Genomic DNA, 16,615 nt, shown 5'->3' on the forward strand with positions numbered 1-16,615 from the left:
AATTGAGTGAAGGCAAAGTCATTATCAGTCTTTGTCTTTTGAGGAATGCCCATGATGGTAAAGATGGAGAACATATGATGAATTAACCTTTTGAGTTTTCACTCTTTGGGGCTGTAGCCCACATAAAGTGTGAGTATGTATCTTTGGTAATGCAAACCTTTTGTCTACTGAATTAGGATGTATGGATTACATTGCTTTTCCATAAACCATTGAATTTAAGGCCTCAGCAATTATTGTCCATCATTTATAAAGCTGGGGTGATAATAAGGGATGCACAAGAGGAACAGGTTTTTATCCTTTAGAGTTGAACACGCTGATGTGGGGAGAGCAACTATAAAGCCCCTTTATATTTGTGTGTATGTGTTAATGGAATTAGTCTGCCTGCTCATTGGAGCTTTTGCATGTTCCTGTTGAGGTGGTTTGGTCAGTGAGGGCATTTCCTTTGGATATAGGCCTGGCAGGCGACTATGAGATCGGACATGCTGGATATAGATGGGGAGGCTCATTCCTGCAAGAAGCCAGTGTGAATAGAGGGGAAAGTCAGCTGGCATCTAGTTTGACAAAGAATCTTGACAGCCAGGGAAACAAATTGACAGAATATACACTGTAAAAGCTTAGGAGCACCTTGACTTCCTTTAGGGCTAGATAGATAGCATATACAATTATTTATATTAGGAAGAGTGATGAGGAAGCTCTCTGAATTGAAGAATAAGGGGTTCATCCACAGGGGAGTAGGATATTACAGCTGCAGCCTCCCTTTTTCTTCCATCAGTAAATATTGAGGGGGCTCCAAATATTGAGGGGGCCTTTTACAAAATATTTTGAGGGGCATCCATTACAACAGAGGGAGGGCAGAGTTCCATTTTTCATCATGGTAATGTCAATATGTCCTGGAAACCCCATTAAACTGATAGGTGATATTTGATTACCTATTGAGCATCATAGAGGAAAAGGGGGGATGACAAGAATGTCAGGTTCTTTTCCTAAAGGTTGTAGTGCTCCATACCTGCCACTTTTAATCTTCCCACAAATGTAGGGAAGATATTAAAGATAAGGAGGTGTATGGACACTGTTTTGTCATATCTGCCAAGAGCCATGTCTTTTAAGGATATATTGACAGAATTTAGAACTTGGATTGCTTCAGGGGACAGAATCCTATGGGATGAGAGCCTTTTATCTCATTTTAAGAGGTTGACAAGATGTTGAAGGGTGCTTATGGGAAGAGAAACTTAGGAGTTTAGCCAATTAAGGTTAGCCAAAAAGTTCTGGTTTATAGCCTAAAAATGCAATGGGTAGAATAAGTTTTATATCGTGAGGTGTTACTTTGATTTCTAGAGAAGATAGTGAAGGAATTAAGTGATCTTGAAGTTGGGAGGAGAAGTGGAAGAATCTACCCATAGTAAGATATTATCCATATAGTGATATATACTGTGCCCTTTTACTAATAAGGTTTTAATGCAGTGGCCAAAGCCTCTTGGTAAAGGCTTGGGCAGTTAGATATTCCTCAAGGGAGAATGGTACATTCATGTGGTAAGACTGGACCAGATTTGTTAAAGGGGGGGTGGGTGGCTATTTATAACACAATGTGTTCACCATCTCAAGGGTGGAGAGGGATAGAAGAAGGCAGTTTTTAATATCTATTTCCAATAGGTGGACATTGTCAAGGGTGGCTGTGTCATAGCAGCACCCTTTTGGGGGAGAACCCCAGACTCATATGGTTTTATTAATTGCCGTTAAATTTTGTATTAGTCTCCAGCCCCTTGAGCTTTTATTTTATAGTGAACACAAAGGTGTCCCATTGACTGTAATAGGTGGTGATGTGTTGTAGTAGAAGCTGCTCTTTTACTGGTTGTGTGAGGTCTTAAAGTTTGTCCCTTTATAGAAGCCGCAGTTCAACCCAAATGATTCCATTGGAAAGTCAAAGTAGAGATTATGAAGTATAACAGTGGCCCTGAGAATTAGAGAAGATTGGGGAGGTGGAGGGAATTAGAGTTTTCTACGGTACAGTTTTCCTTACAAGGATTATCATCTATCCTTATGTAGTCTCTGTCTGTTTGGGTGGTAAGCACTATCTCTAGTCAGTGATCTTTCTTAAGAAGATTGTTGGTGACATGAACTTAAATGGGGTGTATTTGATCAGCAGCTCCATCAAGGTTGCCCCATCTGTAGGCCTGTTTGTTGAGAAGTGCACAAGAGAAGATCCTATGCATTTTTTAAAACACAAATTGCAGGAAAAATTATATGGTTATTAATTATTCTATACATTAACTTAGAGATCATAAGCTTTTAATTATTTATTAGCAATTCTTCAGGATATTTTTGTCAGATTCATTTAAAATACAGTACGACATTGACTTAGTATAATCTAAGATCCATTGGTACAAAAAATAAAAATATATAACGTTTGCTTTTAACTGCAAAAGAAAAGCCATTTGGAAAACCTAATACTATCCTTAGTGTTTATTATCTGGTTTACAAAGATATCTCACTGATCATACTTTTCTTCACAAAACAAATTAAGAGAATTAGATAGAAAGACTTGATTGTATTATATTAGTAAAGTAAGGCCATTGAGTTAATGCCATTAATAAAAAAATAAGACTACCATTTAATGAATACTCTGTTAATGAATTATGTCAAGATTTGGGAGAGTTCCGTATTTGGTCAGTATTTCTCAAAAAGTTTATCATAAAACTGAATTTAAAAAAATACTGTAATATAATATGTATAATATAAATAGGATTTTATCAAACTATAGAAAATATTTTTCATGAACACATACTTAACATGTTATATTTTATTTAAAGTAATACTTTCAAATACAAGTATGACAAGTGCATTGCTGTAATAATTTTCCAATAATTTTACCAAGCTCCAAAATCTTGGTGCAGAGTAAGACAGTAATCTATTTTTAAAGGTAACCTGGAGGTGTCATTTATGGTAGAAGTTCAACACATTAAATTGATGCACAAGGAGTCATAAAGCAATATGTCTAAAGGCAAACTATAATTAGAAACAAAACATATCTGTGTTTGTGTCTTCAAAATTTCCTTCTTTACAAAAGAAATTTGCACCCACATATAGTTTCTCATAAATTAGCAATTCTGTTCAGTTGTCATTTTCCAATGCAAACACTTCTTTGGAGATAAAGCATGATAAGTTCCAGAGAAAATTCCAGATGTTAAGTAGTAAAAGGAGAGGCAATGCACTCTCTTTCTCTGGTCATGTGCGCCCCCTGTTGGTCCTGAGCACCCCTGCAAGGAGATTTGTGTCTAGGCTCACACTGAAGTACCCTCACTGTGTACATCTTTTGCACAGTAATAAGTGGCACTGTCCTCAGCTCTCAGGGTGTTCATTTGAAGATAGAGGATGTTTTGGGAATTATCTCTGGAGATGGTGAACCGACCCTTAACAGATGCACTATACTCTGTTGTATAGCCATTAGCTTTGTTTCTAATCAAACCCAACCACTCAGGTGCCTTTCCTGTGGGCTGGCGGACCCAGTTCATGTAGTAATCAGTGAAGGTGAATCCAGAAGCTGCACAGGAGAGTCTCAGAGAAGCCCCAGGTTGTACCAAGCCTCCTCCAGATTCCACCAGATTCACCTCACACTGGATACCTGCAATAGTAAAGAATTTGTTCAGGAAAATGTCACACAGATCCACTGTCCCTCTTACTTACACACACTCACATACTCAGCATCCCTTGTTCCCCATAAATTACCATTTAAAAGTGCTACAAGTAGAATCCAGTTCACCCACAACTTCATGGTGACAGGTCTCTGTTCAAGGCTGATCACTGAATCTGTGAACTGAAGGCTGGGGAAATCAAGACTAGGTTCATATGGTACAGCGAGAGTCTTGGCAGGATTTTATGAGAAGGGGGTGGGTTCCAATTTGCATGTCTTCCTGCTATAACATCAACTCATGGGTCGAAGCTGTAGAATATGCAGTTATTACAGAATACACTAATGAAATGGATTTGCAGCAGGAGCACTTTTACAATATTGTTTGTTATGTGTCTGTGATAAAACTTCAATATTTTGACTTAGCCATTTCACCTTCCTACTAGCGTTATGCAGGAATTCCTTTACTTTATGTCTACATCAGAAATGATGATTATTTTATCAGTGAAAGCATTCTTACTGAAATGAGATGGAGTAATGCCACCTTTGGTTTCCTCTCTCTGATTTCTAAGAATATTGAACACTGGTTCATATATGTGTTGTACATTCATGTTTTCTTTTCAGAGAACCATCTGTGTTTAATTCTTCTCTCTGTTGGTTTTGTTATTTGGGTTAATGTTTTAGCTTAGTGTAGATTCTATCTACTTATATTATTCAAAAATATATAAGAAAGATTTTCTCCTCTTATTAATAACCACTAAATATATCAAATTTCACTAGCTATTAAGAAAAGCCAAACTAATTCTAATTTTAAATTTCATCTGGACCATTAAAATGAATAATGTATATTAAAATGTCTTTTATATGCTGCCAATGTGTGTAAAGTACAATATTTGAATGCTGATGGTGTTAGGTTAATTAGTACAAGTATTAAGGGAATCAGTGTGATGACTTCTCAAAGAACTCAAATTTAATGTGGAAAATTTAATAATAACTGATACTAATTTTGGATTAGTATCATCTTAGAGGTCCATGACCTACTGAATATATAAAAGAAATGTGACAAATATACACACTGCAATTGCATTTGTCAGTAAAGAAAAACTTAGTCAATAATCAGGACATTTGGTAGAACTGGGAAACATTATTTTTGTTTCAGGGTGGGGAATACCCAGAGGGGACCACCCCCTCAAAGGAGAAGGGGATGAGGGATGAGGGATAAGGGAGGACTGGGATGAGGAGCAGCATTTAAATGTAAATAAATAAAAAACTGAGCTGGTTAGCTAGCCCCATCCTTTACCTGGGGACCATGCTTATCTATTGGAGATGATCACTACAGGTTCTCTCTCCCCTTTGTTGGGAGGTTTGGATAATATAATCCCGGTTGGGTTGCTTCCCTGGAGTCTGGGACTCTCTTGTGGCTTCCCTCAGTTCCTTACCCTCCACTGCTGCATATTTCTAATAATTTTTCCAGACCCTCTGAACATTTTTATCTTACTTGATCCTGCCCCTCTTTTTACCCTCATTCTCCTTTGTCCCTCCCAGATCCATCCTTTCCTCTACCTACTGTGATTATTTTGAATCCCTTCCTAAGTATGATTGAAGCATCCACACTTTAGTTGTCTTCTTGTTAAGCTTTGTATGATTTGTGGGTTGTATCATGGATATTCTGAGCTTTGGGGATAATAACCACTAAGCAATCAGTACATAGCATGAGTGTCCTTTTGTGTCTTGGTTACCTCACTCAGGATGATATTTTCTTGTTCCATGCATTTGCCTGTGAATTTCATGAAGTCATAGATATGTAATACTCCATAGTGTAAATGTATCACATTTTTTGTATCCGTTCTTCTGTTGAGAAACACTTGCTTTTTTCCATATTCTGACTATTATAAATGAGGCTGCTATGAACATAGTCAAGCATGTTCCTAGTTATATGTTTGAGCATCTTTTGGGTATATGCCAAGTAGTGGTGTAGCTAGGTCATCAGGTAGAAATATTTCCAATATTCTGTGGAACCACCAGATTGTTTCCCAAACTGTTTCTACCAGGTTGAAATCCCATCACCAATGAAGAGTTTTCCTCTTTCTCTACATCCTCAACATTATCTACTGTTGCCTGAGTTTTGATCTTAGACATTCTGATTTGCATGATATGGAATCTCACGGTTGTTTTGATTTGCATTTCCTTGATGACTACAGATGTTGAATATTGTTCTAGAGCTTCTTAGCCTTTCTAGATTCCTCTGTTGAAAACTGTTTAGTTATGTACACCATTTTTAATGTGGTTATTTGAGTCATGGGCATCTAACTTCCTGAGTTCTTTGGATATTTTACATATTAGCCTTGTATAAGATGCAGTGTTGGTAAAGATCTATTTCCAATTTGTACATTGCAGTTTTGTCTTATTGACAGTCCCCTTTGCCTTACAGAAGCATATCAATTTTATGAGGTCACATTTGTCAATTCTTTCACAGATTGATACATCATACAGATAGATACATCATGAATTTCTCAGTGGTTAGGTATTTTCATGGTAAGAACTTTTGGACAAGCCTCGTGATTTCTGAAGTCTCCTCGCTGCAAGATAGTACTGATCAATGTTATGGACAAACCTTGAAGCACATTGTCTAGGAAAATGCATCAGTGTTTGGAATTTATTCACACAAGAGCCAGACTGGACAAGTCAAGGAGAGTGGCTCTGATGGTTTATTAAATATAAGCCTTTGCTATTTAGCTCACATGAATATGAAACTCAGTGTGTTAGTTGATGTTCTATAAATGTAAAGAGACACCATGACAGAAGCAATTCTTACAAAGCAAAACATTTAATTGGAGCTGACTGTAGTTCAGACATTTATTTTATTTTCATGGCAAGATCAATGATAGCCTGACAGCAAACATGGTGCTAGAGAGGTAGCTAGAGTTATATATCTGGGTTAGAAGATATCAGGAACAGAGAGTGACACTGGGCTTCACTTGAGTATCTGAGATCATACATCCCACACTCGGTGACATACTTACTCCAATAAGGCCACACCTGCCCCATCAATGTCACATCTCCTAATTCTGGCACTGGATACAAGTTTAAAAAGGGTTATTTTCATTCAAACTACCCTAACTGGTGACAAAGTCATATCAATGACAAGACTCTGAAAGTAAATAGAAGTAACCAGCTTTTAAGTATATGATAAACTTTATGTGAAAATATAAAATTATTATTAAAATTAAATGCATTTCTTAAGAAAGATATTGGCTTCAGAAAATTGGAGTTCAGTATATAATGACACTCTATGTCCAGAACTTAATAAGAAATTCTTTGCCTCTGAGAGTCGTTAGATTGTAGAAGATAAAATTGAAATTTCATCTAATAGATTCAGCATGTGAAGAAATAACTTGATATCATTACAGTTGATTTATTCCTTTTTAGAAATCAGAGTTTTGGGGAAGACCATGTTGTCAAATGGACAAGAACAATGGACTTGATATGAACCCTTATCTTTAAAAATCAATGTTTGTTTCACCTGTATTTAGACCTGTATGAGAAAATCAGATCCTCTGAAACTGGAGTTAGAGACGTTGTCATCTGCAATGTGGGTGCTGCAAATTCAATCCTGGTCCTCTGGAAGGGCAGCTTGTGCTCTTAACAATTAACAGAGTCAAGCCCTCAACTCTGTTATCTTGATAAATCCATATTGGTAATCTCAGGTCTCTTTGCTCTTCACAACTTTCTTCATATAAAATCTATAGTTAATAATCAGCCCAGAAGCCTCAGGGCTCTTGCATAGAAAATAAGATTTCAGAGCTCTTCTAATGGAATCTAAAGCAGACATCTGAATATCTTTTGAGGTACAGTCATGCAGCTATGTCGACAACTGCCCTTATTAACCTCTATGGTACTAATTTCAAAATTCATCTACCTGATTATCAATACCCAATTTGCAATTGGAGGAAATTAGAAATGTGTTTTGGCAACTTATTGGAATTTTGTGGGTTCATCAGCAATTTTGATCATCTCCCAGGAACTAGACATTTATTTCTTATTGTATCTATATTTCTACTCCAAGACACTGACATAAATATTGTAGACATATGTGCTCTTATTATTATCAATACAGAATATATATGGGTTAATTTTACTCATTTAAAACTTCCTGTTCTCTGAACATTCCTTACAGGGTGAGTGTAAAAAATTTTTATGCAATGACAATTAATGCTCAGTCATGTTGTTCCTTTCCTCAATACTCAACCACAAGTGTTCAATTCTTCTTGTTTCTCTTCTCCATCATCTCACTTCCCCAGAAGTTTCCTGCTCCTATGCTTACTGTATGCTACGTGTCCCCCTCTTGGTAGAGATATGCTCTACAAGAGGGTTTATGTCTGGGTTCATACTGAAGATCCCACAGAGTGTCTCTTGTGTAGTAATAAGTGGCTGTGTCCTCAATAGTCACAGAGTTTATCTTCAGGAAGAGCTGGTTCTTGAAATTATCTCTAGTGATGGAGATTCAACTTTGAAGAGATGGTTTGTAGCCAGTGCTACAATAATAAGTTATATACCCCATTCACTCCAGATTATTTCTAGGGAACTCCTGATCCAGCTCCAGTAGTTATTACTGCTGATAGAGTGTCCAGTGACAGTGCAGGTGAGGGACAGTGTCTGAGTTTTACCTTCATAATTGAGTAGGGTGAATACTAAATACACTTGGTTATTAAAATGAAACCATCACAGTCTCTGGTTTCTTACAGTGTGAGTCTCAAAAAGAGGGCATAAGCACTGTATAAATCACTGGAAACACATCTAGGCATGAGTCCGCGTTCCGTTCCTAGACCATCCACCCCACTGACCCTCTGCTGCTCCTGGGTTCTTAAGGTCTCAATTCAGTGTCAACCGTCTTTTCACACTTGGATTACAGTTTTCTTCCTTTTTTATTCGGCAGCCCACACTCTTCCTAGTTTTTTTTTTTCTCTTTCCATACACAGAATATGTGTTTCTGCCTTTCCAATAACTTGGTACCCTTTCTTCTATTGTTACATGGCTGACCTGGTACCTTTCTAATACAGAGTCCTTATCTGTATGCACAGGGGTGATGCAGATTGATCAGATTACTTATATATTTACCTTTTAATAGACCATCCAGACAAAATTCTATAGGAACTACAACAGGTTAATCCAACCATCCATTTTGTATTCCCTTTCAACAAATTCTCATCAGCACTTGGTGTTGTTTGTTTCCTTAATAAATATTCCTATTGCTTGGACTGAATGAAATCTCAAACTAACTTTTTAATTTACATTGTCATTTACATCTTCAGGAAGAACTGGTTCTTGGAAGTATCTCTAGTGATGGATATTTGACTTTCAAGAGATGGTTTGTAGCCAGTGTTACCATAATAAGTTATATAACCCATCCACTCCAAATTATTTCCAGAGAACTTCTGGATCCAGCTTCAGTACTAATTATTGCTGATGGAGTAACAAGTGACATCTCAAACTAACTTTTTAATTTCCATTTCCTTGATAAGTCAAGATGCTGAAAACCTGAATAAGTGTATTCATATGTTTTATGTTTCCATTACACAAAGAAACTAAGATTTTTCAAAGTATCTGCTCTCTGCCTGTTGAATCAATTCATTCTTGGCATTTCAAAGGATGAGGGTAAAATACTTCAGGGTGTTCAGACAAATCAGTGGATATCCCACTGCCATCCTTGTATCTAAAATTATTCATGTATGGAATGCTCTCACTATCAGCTCATGATTGCCTGCTGGATCATTTTGCAATGCTCTGTCACCTTTCTGTGGGTTGGAGAATCACAGACACAGAATTAGGAACATCAACATGACTCTGTGTTTTGGAAGAGGTTTGAATCTTCCTGATCATCGTGAGCTCCTTTAAAATACTAGATCAGTAGAATTCTGAAAAGATATCTAATTTTGGAATGGATACTGACTCTGGAAACTCCTATGATTTACAGCAAAGGACTGTCTCTTCATTACCTTAACCGCAGAAAGATAATTTCTGTGTGATGGCTTATAAAGAGCCTGCACCAATAGATTTTATAATCATCCTACTTATACTTCCATCATTTATCTTGGTTATGAGCTCCTCCCTACCAAAACAGAAATGACTGAATGTTAAAATGAGCAAGGAAAAGGAGCATTGACTACAGGAGGGAGACACCAACTCTCACAGGAAATCACCTGGTTATTATTAATTAATGAAACATTTTTTTTGGAATTCCATGAAACAAAACCCTTCCCTGAAACAATAAAGTAGACTCTTCTTGATTCAGCAGTCTATGAAGGACATTCTATCATCCAATGGAGGTTTGAACCCCGTGCTCTCCTTCTACTCTTTTTTCCCTCTCACGGTGGTAACCAACAGCATCCAAGGAGAAAAAAAGGCCAAAATAAGTGAATTACTAGGGGGACATACCCAACTATAACAATTGCATTTTGTTTTTTCCCTTAATTTCAGCAGCAAAGGCGACATTTTAACTATGGGCTTTCACACATTTCTAAATATTCAACTTATATTCTTTATTATTATTATTATTATCGGGTATTTATTTCATTTACATTTCCAATGCTATCCCAAAAGTCCCCCACACCTTCCCACACCCACTCCCCCACCCACCCACTCCCACCTCTTGGCCCTGGCGTTCCCCTGTACTGAGGCATATAAAGTCTGCACGACCAATGGGCCTCTCTTTCCACTGGTGTCTGAACAGGCCATCTTCTGATACATATGTAGTGAGAGACAGGATCTTTGGGGGCGGGGCAGGGTACTGGTTAGTTCATATTGTTATTCCACCTATAGGGTTACACTTCCTGCCAGATCCCTGGGTACTTCCTCCAGCTCCTCCATTGGGGGCCCTGTGATCCATCCAATAGTTGACTGTGAGCATCCACTTCTGTGTTTGCCAGGCCCCGGCATAGCATCACAAGAGACAGCTATATCAGGGTCTTTTTGAGGAAATGCAAATTAAAACAACCCTGAGATTCCACCTCACACCAGTCACAATGGCTAAGATCAAAAATTCAGGTGACAGCAGATGCTGGCAAGGATGTGGAGAAAGAGGAACACTCCTCCATTGTTGGTGGGATTGCAAGCTTATACAACCACTCTGGAAATCAGTCTGGCAGTTCCTCAAAAAATTGGACATAGAAATACTGGAGGATCCTGCAATACCTCTCCTGGGCATATATCCAGAAGATGTTCCAACCGGTAAGAAGGACACATGTTCCACTCTGTTCATAGCAGTCTTAATTATAATAGCCAGAAGCTGTAAAGAACCCAGATGTTCCTCAACAGAGGAATGGATACAGAAAATGTGGTACATTTACACAATGGAGTACTACTCAGCTATTAAAAAGAATGAATTTGTGAAATTCCTAGGCAAATGAAATGGATGGACCTGAAGAGCATCATCCTGAGTGAGGTAACTCAATCACAAAAGAACTCACATGATATGTACTCACTGATAAGTGGATATTAACCCAGAAACTTAGAATACCCACGATATAAGATACAATTTGTGAAACACATGAAGCTCAGGAAGAAAAAATACCAAGGTGTGGATACTTTGCCTCTTCTTGGAACTGGGAGCAAGGCACCCATGGAAGGAGCTACAGAGACAGAGTTTGGAGCTGAGACAAAAGGATGGACCATCTAGAGGCTGCCATACCCAGGGACCCATCCCATAATCAGCCTCCAAACGCTGACACCATTGCATCAACTTATATTCTTAACAACACATGGGATGCACATTGACTAAATTTAATCTACAGTTTGTATTCTTTCAGTTACTCATTGGATAGGTAAGAATGATTCAATGGAAGCACTTTTAAAATCACTTACATAAAGGAATGACAAACTCCAGAGATTCAGGTGTGAAAGATGTATTTTCTGTAGCCCAAGGAGTTAAGCTGTTATATGCAATACCAGTAGTTCAGAACAAGTCTCTCAGATTTAATTCTGTAGTACGGACTGATCATTAGTCATTGCAAAGTAAAAGTAAACATTCTTGATAAGGACAACCACATATCACTACAGGATTCTCTACAGCTTTAGTACATAAAGGGTGACTATCTGCCACTTGCACAACTGATGAATCTCTGGCAAAATGAAGGCAGAATAAAACTGAGCTGATCATAGAATTTAACCTCAGTGATAGTGTACAGGATATAACTATTTGAAGTCAGATATTCTGAGCATATCATATCCTTGGATGCATTTTCCAGACTACTACTCAAGGACGTATAGTGCATCTAGGCCTGGATTCTCACAAGTGGACCTGGAATACCTAGCTTTGGTTTTAATCACTAGGGAAACCAATACCATCCTCCAATTTCATTTGTTTTAAAACTAATGGTTGGTTCCATTCTTCCTCAGGACGGGATCCTAATGCCCACAGGTGAGTCATATCTGCCATGTTAATGCCCTACATTTTGTTAAGAAGAGACAGTATCCTGTATTTAAATATGTACATCATAATTATGGACATATTTCTTTAAATACTTGGTTATTAGAATGCATGCCGCTGTAGAGGTTTCTGGGAAAAATGTGAACCATAATTTGAGACCATTCAGGCATAAAATATCTTACCATTCACAGTCCTTCACCACTTCTGTTGACTTGGTGATCCCCTTCTGCCAGGGCCCTCTGCTGGCCATCAGCACCTTGTGGAGGGTTTTGTGTCTGAGCTTTCAATTTCCTTACTGTTTCTCTCATACTGTAATACATGGCAGTGTCCCCATTTCTCAGCTTGTTCATTTGTAGATACAATAAGTTCTTAGAATTGTCTCTGGAGATGGCAAATCTGTCCTTCACAGACTCTTGCATACCACTTTGTACTATCATCATTTTTAATATCTGCTAACCACTATAACCCCTTCCCTGGGGCTTGTCTAATCTAGTTCATCCAGGAATTACTGAAGGTGAATCCAGAAGCTTCACAAGAGAATTTAATTGACAACCCCCAGCTGTATCAAGCCGCCTCTAGATTCTACCAGCTGAACCTCATCCTGTATCCCTGAAAACAGAGAGAATCAGAGTCAGAAAACTGTCACATATATCCTCTGTCCATCTTATGTATGTTCTTTTACACAAACAGAGTCTCTTGTCTGTACATTACCTTTTAAAAGATCAACAAAGAAAACCCTTCTAAGCTCCAACTCCATGATGAGTAGCATGTTTTTAGCTCTAATCAATGAATGGAGAGACCTGGCTAGAATCCAGTGCTGAGCTCCTCTGCCACAGGTGAAGCTCAGCCTGGGCTGGTTTTGTTGAGTGGCAGAAATACCAGTTTGCATCTCCTCTTGCTATATAGTGTGCTCTGGGTTTAACTGCATAATAAGACATTGCTCAGAGAAGATGCAAGGGCCTTTTTGGACACTGAGAATTTTGACAATTATATATAGTTATGTCATGCATTTTTAAAAATCAATTTATTTTTTGCAGTCTATATTTTATCCACCCTCAGTCCACCCTTTGAATGTTCCACACCCCATAGATCCTCTCCATGCCCTTATCTCCACTTGGAAGACCCCATCTCACACCTCACCTGACCTCTAAACTCTCTTGGACCTTCAGCCTCTTGGGGGTTATATGCATCATCTCTGAATGAACACAGACCCGGAAGTCCTGTACTGTATGTGTTCTGGGAACCTCATATCAGCTGGTGTATGCTGTCTGTTTGGTTGTCCAGTGCTTGGGAGATCTTGGGGGTCCTGATTAATTGAGACATCTGATCCTCCTACAGTACCGCCCTACTCCTCTGCTTTATTTCTGCCTCCCTTAACTCAACAACAGCTTTCAGCTGCTTCTGTCCATTGGATGGGTGCAAATATCTGCCTCTGACTCTTTCAACTGCCTATTGGGTCTTTTGGAGGGCAATCATCATAGGTCCCTTTTTATGAGCACTCCATAGTATCAGTATCATTAATAGTGTCTGGCCTTGGGACCTCCCCTTGAGCTGGGTCCCATTCTGGGCCTGTTGCTGGACCTTCTTTTCCTCAGGGCCCTCTCCATTTCTGTCCCTGTAACTCTTTCACACTGGAACAATTATGGGTCAGAGATGTGACTGTATGATGGCAACTCCATCCCTCACTTGATGTCCTGTCTTCTTGCTGGAGCTGGGTTCTATAAGTTCCCTCTCCTTACTGTTGGGCATTTCATCTTAGGTCCCTTCCTTTGAGTCCTGAGAGTCCCACAACTCCAAGCTCTCTGGTGCATTCTGGAGGGTCTCCCCAACCTCTTATTTCCTGAGGTTGCCTGTTTACATTATTTCTGATGGCCGTCAGGGCTTTGGTCATTTTCCCTCATCCAGTACCAGATTAGGTTCCTCTCTCCCCTATTCCTCATCTCATCCATTTTCCCTCCCATGTCCCTCCCTCCCTTCCCACTTGTTATTGCTTTCTTTTCTCTCCCAAGTGGGACTGAGAATTCCTCATTTGGCACCTCAGCTTGTTGACCTTTTTGAGTTCTGTGGACTGCATCTTTTTTTCCCCTAATATCCACTTATATGCTATGCATGTCTTTTTGAGTCTGAATTACCTTACTCAGGATGATATTTTCTAGTTCCTTCCATTTGCCTGCAAAACTCATGATGTCCTCATTTTTTTTAAAAGGAAAAAATATATTTCAATAGTACAACTGGCACAAGACACACCTTTTTGTTGTTAGAGAGGCAAGCACGCACTCAGCTTTCCCCTTAACAGTGTTCAGACCTTTACAAAGCGACTCGACAGTGGAGCAGCCTTGTCATGTAACTAGATGTTAACTTACGCAACTAAGTTAGTGGTTAGTCAAATCTGGCATGTATGTAACAACATTAGGGACATTATGCGGAGACACAGTAACAAACATTCATATAAAAAAGAGTAAACTCCAGGGAAGTGAGCTGTGGTTTTCCCCTTGGTTTGGATAACAAAGATTTTATACATTAAAGGCGTGGTGGTTGGCGCTTGCATTCACATGTGCTGTGTCACACAGAAACTCAAAGTGCCATTTCAAACCCACACAAGTCATCTTCAGCATGGTGCTCATTTTTAATAGCCGAGTAGAACTCCATTGTGAAAATGAATCACATTTTCTGTATCCATTCTTCTGTCATGGGATATATAGGTTGTTTCCATCTTCTGGCTCTCACATATAAGGCCACAATGACCATAATGGAACACGTGCCCTCTGGCATGTTGGGCCATCTTTTGGGTATATTCCCAAGAGTAGTGTAGCTGGGTCTTCAGGTTGATCTATTTCCAATTTTCTGAGATAACTTCAGATTTATTTCCAGAGTGGTTGTACCAGTTTTCAATCCCAGCAGCAATGGTGGAGTGTTCCTCTTCCTTCACAACCACTCATCCACTCCAACATGTGTTGTCAAATGATGTATTAATCTTAGCCATTCTGATTACTGTAAGGTGGAATCTCAGGGTCGTTTTGATTTGCATTTCTCTGATCACTAAGGACTTTGAACATTTCTTTAGGTGCTTCTGAGCCATTCAAGATTCCTCAGTTGTGAATTCTCTGTTTAGTTCTATAACCCATTTTCTGATTGGGTTGTTTGTTTGTGGTCAACTTATTGATTTCTTTATATATTTTGGTTATTAGCCCTCTATCAGATGTGGGGTTAGTCAATTTTTTCCCAATCTGGAGGTTGCCAATTTGTCTTATTGACTATGTCCTTTGCCTTACAGAAGCTTTCCAGTTTCATGAGGTCCATTTATCAATTGTTGAGGCATTGAAGTTCTGTTTAGGAAATTTCACCCTTGATCCAATGAATTCAATGCTCTTTCCCACTTTCTCTTCTATTAGATTTAGTGTATCTGGTTTTATGTTGAGGTACATGATCCACTTGGACTTAAGATTTGTGACAAAGTGACAAATGAGATTCTATTTTCATTCTTTTACATACAGATAGTCAGTTAGACCAGCACCATTTTTTGAAGATGCTTTCTTTTTTTTCCATTGTATATTTTTGGAATATTTGTCAAAGACCAAGTGATGATAAGTGTGTGGTTTGATTTTTGGGTCTTCAATTCTATTCCATTGATTAATGTATCTATCCCTGAACCAATACCATGCAGTATCTAAAACTATTGCTCTATAGTTAAGCTTGAGGTCAGGGATGGTGATTACACCCCAGTTGTTCCTTTATTGTTAAGAATTGTTTTCACTCTTCTGGGTTTTTTGCCTTTTCAGATGAGTTTGAGAATTTCTTTTTCCATGTCTTTGAAGAATTGCATTGTGATTTTGGAGGGGATTGCCCTTGGTAGGATGGCCATTTTTACTATATTAATTCTGTCTAATCCATGAGCATGGGAGATCCCTCCATTTTATGAGATCTTCTTCAACTTCTTTCATGAGAGACTTAAAGTGATTGTCATACAGGTCTTTCACGTGTTTAGTTAGAGTTAACCCAAGATGTTTTATATTATTTGTGGTTACTGTGATGGGAGTTGTTTCCCTAATTTTTTTTTTCCTCTCAGCCTGTTTATCCTTGTAGAGAGGAAGACTACTGATTTATTTGAGGTAATTTTATATCTGGCCACTTTGCTGAGGTTGTTTTTTTGAGCTGGAGAAATTCTCTTGTAGAATTTTGTGGGTAGATTATGTATGCTATCATGTCATCTGCAAATTATGAAACCTTCATTTTTTTCTTTATCTCTTTTTATTTTTTTATTCTTCTAGCTAACACTGAGTATTATATTGAATAGATAAGGAGAGAGCAGACATCCTTGTCTTCTCATTTCAATGGGATTGCTTCAAGTATTTCTCTATTTGATTTTTTATTTTATTTTTTAATTAGGTATTTTCTTCATTTACATTTCAAATGCTATCCCAAAAGTCCCCCAGACCCCCCCAACCCCTACCCACCCACTCCCACTTCTTGGCCCTGGCGTTCCCCCATATTGAGGCATATAAAGCTTGCAAGACCAAGGGGCCTCTCTTCCCAATGATGGCCGACTAGGCTATCTTCTGATACAT

The 16,615-nt window shown here is 38.5% G+C and overlaps 1 gene segment (V, D, J or C); it reads right to left on the reverse strand.

Moving 5' to 3' along the window:
* Nucleotides 1-3,278: 3,278 nt before the first annotated feature.
* On the reverse strand, nucleotides 3,279-3,769 carry LOC110306612 (Ig heavy chain V region MOPC 47A-like). The segment is given in 2 exon segments: nucleotides 3,279-3,619; nucleotides 3,724-3,769. Coding segments are annotated over 2 exon segments (387 nt in total).
* Between the last annotated feature and the right edge of the window lie 12,846 nt (nucleotides 3,770-16,615).

The sequence above is a fragment of the Mus caroli genome, unplaced genomic scaffold (genome assembly GCF_978045245.1).
Source record: "Mus caroli unplaced genomic scaffold, Mus_caroli_1 scaffold_14, whole genome shotgun sequence".
NCBI lineage: Eukaryota > Metazoa > Chordata > Mammalia > Rodentia > Muridae > Mus > Mus caroli.